The sequence below is a fragment of the Solanum dulcamara genome, chromosome 9 (assembly GCF_947179165.1).
Source record: "Solanum dulcamara chromosome 9, daSolDulc1.2, whole genome shotgun sequence".
Lineage (NCBI taxonomy): Eukaryota > Viridiplantae > Streptophyta > Magnoliopsida > Solanales > Solanaceae > Solanum > Solanum dulcamara.
The window spans coordinates 57,705,866-57,714,799 of record NC_077245.1 but is presented as its reverse complement, the minus strand read 5'-3'; the positions used below and the strand labels follow the sequence as shown (position 1 = coordinate 57,714,799).

General features: G+C 34.6%; 1 protein-coding gene across 4 annotated transcripts; it reads right to left on the bottom strand.

The window, feature by feature from the left end:
* Nucleotides 1-261: 261 nt before the first annotated feature.
* On the bottom strand, nucleotides 262-5,965 carry LOC129902994 (myosin-binding protein 7-like). 4 transcript variants are annotated; one of them, XR_008770176.1, is made up of 3 exons: nucleotides 4,061-5,965; nucleotides 1,764-2,150; nucleotides 262-595 (listed from the first exon to the last, which is right to left on the bottom strand). XR_008770176.1 is itself a non-coding variant. In XM_055978467.1 (3 exons), exons 1-3 carry the CDS (start codon nucleotides 5,390-5,392, stop codon nucleotides 2,048-2,050), a joined length of 1,482 nt encoding a protein of 493 aa, XP_055834442.1. In that variant the 5' UTR covers nucleotides 5,393-5,965; the 3' UTR covers nucleotides 1,639-2,047. The 4 variants fall into 4 exon arrangements, 2 of the variants coding, with proteins under 2 accessions (XP_055834442.1, XP_055834441.1); XR_008770177.1 differs by lacking the exon at nucleotides 262-595 and adding an exon at nucleotides 1,560-1,577; XM_055978467.1 differs by lacking the exon at nucleotides 262-595 and adding an exon at nucleotides 2,303-2,349 and having other exon boundaries at nucleotides 1,639-2,150.
* Between the last annotated feature and the right edge of the window lie 2,969 nt (nucleotides 5,966-8,934).

Sequence of the window (8,934 nt, the reverse complement as noted above, 5' to 3'; positions counted from 1 at the left end):
TTAATTTGATTTTTCTTTTTACTTATTATTTTTAACAAATCAAAAAAAGATAATTTTTTCTTCCTATCATACCCTCAATTTATTAACATGAAATTAATTTCTTTAAAAAATGTAGTGAGTAAATATCTTTAAAACTCTATCAATTAATAGGGGTAAAATGATAAACTAATATACTAATAATTGCTTTCTTAATAGGTGTGCCAAATCAAAATTTGACAAGTAAAGAGTGGAGAAAGTAATAGATAGAAATTTCAATTGGATTTGGAGGCCTAGTGTTCCTATAATGATTGATTATTACGTGACTTTGCTACCACAACAGATTTCTTACACGTTTTCACCTATATTCTACTGGTATCAACATAAGACCCCGCATGCTCTACTCATTTAAAAAGCAAAAAAATGATACGAACGAAACCATTGCGCATGCCGCATAGTTTCTTGGTTTTTGGACAAAATTGGGTTTTATAATACCTTCTTTAAACCAAAGCAAACCTCAATGGCTTGGCATGCTTAGGAGCAGTCCCAATAACACATGTAATGCTCATTAAAACTGAAATAATTTCCTTCCCTTTTGCATCTGGAACATCTGGCACACCTGGAATTCAATCACCATAACAATTTAAAAAATAAAATCTCCATAAACACAACAATTTCCAGAACTCTTGAAATAGTTTGCTCACTAGGAATGAATTTTATGGCGGGAAACACCATTAATCTTTTAGTAATACTACACCTAGAGCTAGCTACTATAAATTGAATACAAATGGTACACCAAACGGAAACAATGATGTTAGAAGAGTTGGTGGAGTTTTTTAAAAGGGCAGAGGAGATTGGATGCTTCCATGGCAGACCTGCAACTAACCACACACATGCAGAATTACTAGCAATACATGCATGCAACAAGACTGCTAATGTGCATTGTTTATTTTCATTGGAAATGAGACCAGACTGAACTGAAGCCATAAAATTATTACTGCAATCTTCACCTACTTATAACTCTCTGGCAAATGACTACAGGTTCGTAATGGAGAAACTGGGGAACCTGCAAGCCAGGCAAACGTTCCAGAGAATAATCAAGTTGCAGATTTCCTTGCAAAAGAAGGAATGAAGCGAGAACTTTTTGATAAAATAACCAATCTATGTAACCCTCCTCTTTTGGGATATGCAACTAGAACTAGATAGATCAAATTCCAGTACCGCTAGGAACATCTCAAACTATGCATGTAATGTTTTGGGCTGTCTGCAACTTATTCGCACTAAAATGTGCCTCTATCTATATGACATTAATAAGTTATTAATACGCATCTATTAACATAAAAAAATAGAATTTAAAAGGATCGTTTCCTAACTCTGGTTTAAATAAAATAAACAGTAAAACATGGGTGTACAGAAAGTAAGAATCTAAGGTCATTGAGAAAAGAGTGGAGGAAAAAAGGGAGGAGAATGGAAAAGCAAGAGTCAATTACTGTGTAAATAAAACAAAATGAGTCTATTTTCACCATTGTAAGAGAGAACAGATATTAAATAGTATACCTGGTAGGAACTCCTCGCGCTGTCGTGCAAATAAATTCTTGAAACTATCTCGAGCAAGTTAAGATGAAAAGAAAACGTACTTAAAGACATGCACGAAAGGTACTCATTCTATTCAATCAATCAACTACATTTCAATCCCAAACAAAGCACTCATTTTTTATAGAGATGCTCCCCCCCCCCCCCCCCACAAAAATTATTCACAAATCTACAATATACAAAAGTAAACTAACCTAAAGTGAAATTCCACCAAGCCATAAGATCCAAGTTCTAGATGGCTAAGGAACAACTATAATCTTTGCCGAATGTTTCATCAAGATGTATTCAATTCCAACAATCAAGTGAAAAGAACAACGCACAAAGTAATCCAGCACCCAAATACGCAGCAGCAAGGCATATAAGGCAAGAACGAATGAATGAACATCCAAAAGCAACTAATCTGACTAAAATCCTCTCTGCATTCATGCCGATGAGCATAAGAGATGCGGAAGTCGATGTGGACCAATGAGGATTGGTTTCACACTTGAGTACTTGAAAGACATCTCCATTGTCCAACACGAGGTCCCTTGTCTAAAAGCATTAGCAAGCCCACCCTGTTGGCTGTCAAACCAAACAAGTACCTAAACAAGTATATTGACTATTTCAGTGCCAACTCAACTGACTCAAACTAGAACTGGCAGCAGGCAAAATGAGATAACAGATTTTCCTTTCGAAGCAATACAGTAAAAGCAACTAGAAAAATAGTAATAGCTTTCTAATGATCAAAACTCACTTGCATCGATGAGCTTTCCTTCGCCACAAGACAAAGGACATTATCCACTGAACAGGAAAAAACAGATAAGATATCAGCAGTTGTATACCAGAAAACATGACATGGGAGAGCCAAAAGAAATAATTGGAGTTATCGGACAGGGAGCAAGGTTTAGAAAACTTTGATATCGAAAAGCAAAAATAGGTTCTCTATGCTCTCTCTCTCCAACCCGCATGGAAGGAAATGGGAAGAAGGATCAGAATAAACAAAGTTCAGGGAAACAAAAAATAGGATACAAAAGTTTATATCTATAATCTTCTGATCCAAAATCTTTACTCTCCTTAAATCAATATTTACCCCTCCAAAATAACCACTGAAGGGAGCTGTGAGACAAACATACAAGTCTATGGAGAAAGCAATTAGGTACATCAACAAAAGAGCAGCATGTAATAAGACATCAAGATCTCAAATTGAGGTCAAAAGTAATCCCAATAGCAGATTTCATATAACTCGGTATGTGGTTCCACCCAAAATTCATGTTCACATTGTGTTCTTCCTATTCTTGGATAGGCTCAATACCTTACTAAGCTCTAGAGGTCAATATATTTGATGATTCCAAAAAATTCAATATTTTATTCAAACATACAAACCAAACTTTTCTTAAATAGACTAGCTATGAGCCAACCCAATGAAGCCAAAATGTTCCACGGCTCACGCCAAATGAAGGTAATGCAAGGGATATTATCAACCCAACTCTAGATTTTCCCGCAGTTCATGAACCAGAAAAATACTTACCTCATCATTTTATTTTCTGAAAAATTGAATACACTGTGAGATTGCCCATATTTTCAGCCCCAAGTGGGGATGAAGGAGGAGAGTAGCAGTAGGTTGAAGCCATCATAAAACTGGTCTATTTATGATCAATACTCATAATATTTAATACAGCCTAAAGGGAGCAACATTGATAGTAAGGATTCATATAGTTGATTCCTACTAGCTTGGATAGAGGCGTAATAGTTGTATTCTATGTCCAGAAAGGCTCATCCTATTACAGACACAAAAACTGCAGAATAAGTTGATCACGAAAATTTGTGAGAGTTTGTATTCTTCCAAAGCCTCGAGCAGCAGGAAACAAACAATTAAAAGACCAATACTCAAAGAGAATAGTCATAGCATCGGAAAAATATTACTGTAATTGATTGAAGTACAGGAGAGGAACAATCACAAAAATATGCATAAAACAAAGTATGATAAATAACAAACAGTACTCATCGATAGCATTTCTAGCCTGAGAGCCTCATGTCATAATGATAAGTAAACTAGGCTATTATATATTACAAATACACATCATATACAGGGACACTATTTTGGCATTCATTTTTTGTTATCATCTAAGAAATAGAGAAAAAATTTGGTAAAACTAAGAGGAAGAGACATATGACTTCTGGTCACAATCGTCATTGCCATGGGATTGTAACCAAACTAGATGAGATGTAGTGGTTCAAAGAAATGGAAATCTAGGAAGATAAACAAGAAAAGGTAATGTTTGTACTATAAAGTGGCTCAGCATACAGGAAAACGGAAGATCCAGAACATCTCTAGGATCCAGAAATTACAGTGTTCGTTCCAGAAAATCCAGTAACAGTTGTATCATGATACAACAGTTGTTCCTACTGTGGTCGCAATGATCTAGGACAAAGATCATATGCACCACATACTTTGATATGTGAAAATGAATTTATTGAGCACAAAAATGTAGAACCAGAGATAACACCATACCTTGAATATGGAGATGAACGAGAAGCTCTTGATTACAGATGTCTTCCTCACAGGTATCCTCCTTTCTGGAGACGCTTCTTTGCACAACTGCTGAGCAATTTCTTTAAGCAATATCAGCTGTGCTTTATCAGTCCGCATTGAAATAATAGCCTGCCTCATTGATTCCCGATCAGCCTCAAGGGCCTGCAGCCTAAGGTAAAGCTTTGTGACCTCAGGATCTCCAAAATTTGTATGATTTAGCGAATCTCTTGGGGTATGGACAGAAGCTTTGGTCTCTGAGTTACCATTATATTCAGCACCCTGATGTATGAAGTCAATTGTATAAACCCTGTCACTCATTTCAGCCCCTATTTCCGATGACTCGTCCACTTTCCTCAAGTTTGCATACTCGTCTGTTTGCAAATTTTCTGCCGTTCTAACACTTCCACCAAACTTCGGAGAACCTGAGATGAAATCTGAGCTTATTTCTTTGCTTGGTATAAAAGGAGACTGAGCAACTATTGCTTTTTCAAGGACATTGTTGTTAAATACTTCCCCATCCGTCTGACTACTTGGTGTTGTTTCCAACTGATTGATCCTCTTCTCCAGATATCGCAAATGTTCACATGATCGTGGTGCCTCCCCAAATGCATATTTCTCAACATCCACATATTCATTATCAACCTCAGTATGCACTTGGTTCTCATTTATAGTGCACTTCAAGGGAGGGTAATCATAAGAAGGAATGTCAAAGCGGCCATCGGAACTCTCACCTACACTATTGTTCCAGCTAAAGCGACCATTCTCTTTCTCATCATCATCCTCAACCTCAGACTCCAATAGGCCATAACTCAACATCCTGTGCTTATACATTTGCACCTCACAAGTCAACGACTGAATCACTTGCTCCCTCTTATACAAAAAATCTTCCAATGCCATTATCTCCTGCTGATCATGAGCCATTTTCTCCTCGGTGAACATTTTCAATTGCCTAAATTCCATTTGTGACTCAGCTTTTTCCCTTTGCAACCTCAAAATCATGGACATGGCTTCATTAGCAGCTGAGGAGGCGGCATTCCTCTCTTCCTCCAACTCAACACTCAATTCCTGAATGGTCTCCTGTTGGCCAGAAACCATTTCCCTTAAAGCAATACACTCGTTTCCCATCTCTATACGAGCTGTTTGCGGCAAAATTAAACCCGGGATCACAAATTTCTTCTCAATCTCATCATATTTTCGCTTCACAGTCCGTATCCAATTCCCCGAAAAGGACGTGTTTGTTATGGAGCAATTGCACTCGCAATCACAACATTTGACCATGCTGGTGGACGGGGTCATATTTTCAGAATCCATAGAGTAACACAATCCAAAACACTCCTTGAAACCCTAAATTAGGAATAACCCATAGATTGAAAAATGAAAAACTCACAAACCAAAACCCATAAACCGCAGCTGTGCAAAATATTCTGAAATTCCTCCCTCTTTCAAATAGATATGCACAAATCTTCCCTTTTCCCCTCAAATATACGAAATCCTGTAAAAAAAATGATTGAAATGGGATTAAGTCAAAGTTAGAACAATAGCGTAATTGAATACTTGGAAGATATGCGGAATTGAAACTGGTAAAAGGAGGCCAAATAATATTTCCCTGGAAAGTTACAAGATTTTTAGGGAGAAAAACATAAAATTAGGAGAAGTGAGGAAAATACAGGGAGAAAGAAGAGGGAATATGGGAACCCTAGTTTAGTGTGTTGATTTGTTAGTTTCGTGTTTCGTGACCAAAATGATGATATGTTTGTTTTCTCAATTTTCTTTTTCTTTTTCTTTTACAGAGGGAAAGAGGTGAAATGGGAGAAATTCAGGCGAATGAGGTGGGACTGCGGCCAGTGGGCGTACGAGGCTGGCCTTTTTTTTTTTTTTTTTTTTTGTTAAATCTGTTTGGTCCAAGTAGGGGGCTACTAATGGTCAAGAATGGCAGTGAAAACAATTTAATCTTTATAGAGAGATATTTAAATTTATTTAATCTTTATAAAAGATAGTTAAATTTATTATGTGTCAACTAAAACGTGATTTCCATAGCTAAAAAATAATTAGGAGCCATTTGGATGAACTTTAAGTTGGTCAAAGCTCATTTTTAGTTTTTGAACATGTTTGTCTAATGCTAATTTTAAACCATAAAGTTTTTAAAGTCAGTCAAAAATGAAAAGTTAGGATTCCTAACTTTTTTTTTTCTTAAAGTCATTTTCTTTGACCATGGAAATTACTTTTATATTCCTTATATTTTAACTAAATTTCCAAACTACTCTTTTTATTTTTTTAACCCTAAAATTCACATCATTTTCCTCATTTAAGCACTTTTATCCAACCACTTAATTGCTTATTTATAAAAAATATCTTTCAGCACTTCAAAGTTCTAAAAACACTTCATATATAAAAGTTAGTTTTTTTAAGCCCATCCAAACGGGCTCTAGATCTCATCCAATCTCTATTAGTCTCTCTCTCACACATACAATTCACATATCTTTTTTAAACAAGTAAATCAAAAATTATAAAAATAGGTAGACCAACTTCATCCTTTTGACGACTCTGGAGTAGGAAATCTAGTTGATTAAGAAAAGTGAAACAATATTGGCACCGTCATTTTCTTCCACTCCTCCAATTGATACAATGTATCTTTATGCCTTAGCTTGGAAGCTATTAAGAATGACAATTGGACAGTTTGGGTCAAATTTGAGCAGGTTGTAATAGGTTAAAATAATAATTAGATCAAGATTCAATTCAATTCAAAGTTGTTTGGTCAAAATGAGTTATATAACGGGTCAAGATCCAACCAAACTCAATTTAATTTTTACTAAGCTTAAATATTTTATTTGTTCTATTAAACTATTTTAGTATCTACTAATTATTATTTTTTATTATGGCTATATATAACATATCAACTAAAAACTTTTTTAAAAATATTTTAACAAGATTTCTCATTAGTCAATTCGAATTACATATCAACCCATTTTTAATGGGTTGAGCTAATGAATGGGCGGGTCAATAACCAACCCAAACTTAAATTGATTGGACGGATTGAGTTTGATTTTGCCACCTCTAGAAGCTACCGACTCAGAGAAACAAAGGAATTAGAAGAAGTGAATTGGTATGTGTTCTTGATGTTTCTCGATTATGCAATATGGTAATTCTTCTAATGCTAGTAATCTTATAAAATTTCAAGACATGCCTAAATATTTGATTCGATGTTACTTCAGATCACTCTTAGAATTTCGTTGGATGTTGTAAAGTCAAAAGCTCAGAAAAAGATTACTCAATGTTGGGTTGTTGGAATCTTAGTTGCTAACTAACTAGTATTTAGGTAGCTCCTTTCTCACACGAAATCGAGATAAGGTTGAAAAGAATTTGTCATTGATGAAAATTTCTCTACTGATATTCTTATGACAAATTAAATTCCCAAATGAGATTGTTATTATGACATATTCAACTCCCAAAGGAGATTACTACCTCATGTTAAATAGACTATCAATAGTTGAACTTTCAAAAATAAAAATACCTTAAAGGGAAAAACTATTATTGTAACTGATATTTTAGTAATTTAGTGTCCAAAAATAATTGTATTAATTTGGAAAGTCTATGTATTTGTTCATTTCCAGCATTGTGTGTGAATGTGTATGCTTTGTTGATCAGTCTAGTTCTATTAAATGTAACTTGCTGAATTTTAGATTTGAAATCTGCATCTTGTCTATGTTTATGATCCTTTTGGCTTCTGTCGCCAACTCATTGAAAGTATGATATTGTACAGCACCTGCAAAATTAACAACTAGGTTAGTGAAAAAGTCGACCAAAGTGTTTCATTCTCTGAGCACATGTCTGATTATATTCTCCCCCGTCTTCTATAATCATTAATCCTCAGGACCTCCATGTTGATGCTCCATGGGATACTCCAATCTCCATTCAACACTTTCTACATGGTAAGTGATTTTGTTTCTAGAATAATAGACAACCAATCAACACGGAATTCCAAATTCACTAGTATAGCTCTAGCATTTGCACATATATTAGTAGTATCGGGTATTAAGATAGCTCCTGGATACATAAATTTTCCTCTGCTATCTTTTATGGAAAAAAAACAAAAGCACCTAAACCTGATTTTTTCCTTAAAGCTTCATCAATCTTGCATTTGTAGCAACATTGATTTGAAAAATCTCATTTCACAGATTTACACAAACTGATTTATGATTCTACATTTAAGATCATGTGAAGTGTTGATTATTGACAAATTGTATACAAGTGTCAATCCATATGCCGTAAAATGAAGGAAAAAATTAACAAGAACTAGATCCTCACATATCTTCTCGAATAAATGAATATACAAGCGACACTGCTAGAGGAACTCATTAGAGAATCTATTCCTCTGAGTAGATAAGGAGGCTGCTAAAAATAGAAGATTGATGTTGTTCGCATCGTAATACAAGAGAATTCAATTCAACAAAAAATTGAAAAACTATACAAAGAAAGTTACCATAAAATTACACATAGAATGAGTTTTAAATAAGGAGTTCAAGAAGTCCGTAACGCCTCAACAAAAAGAAAACCAAATTAAATTAGGATTGAATTCTTGGAAAATCATAAATCAATTCTAAGTTGAATTGGAGAGTAGAATGAAAGATACTTAATCCTATATATATAACGCAACATCCAACCTTCAAAAAATTACTTATTGAAAACTTAAACATCTTTCACGAAATTTCTAACTAGACCATTGTTCAAGAGAAGACCCAGTGATCGTTAAAACTTGACTTCTTATATATTTTCATATCAACATTTCTTATTTTATATTTTAAATATATAAACATTGAACGTTTCTATATTTTGTATAGAAAGAAAAGAAATAA

Coding starts and splice junctions, on each gene's coding strand:
- LOC129902994 (XM_055978466.1), bottom strand. CDS start 5,392: ATGGATTCTGAAAATATGACCCCGTCCACCAGCATGGTCAAATGTTGT. Junction 2,151..4,060: donor CGTTCATCTCCATATTCAAG/GTATGGTGTTAT, acceptor ATACTTGTTTAG/GTACTTGTTTGGTTTGACAG.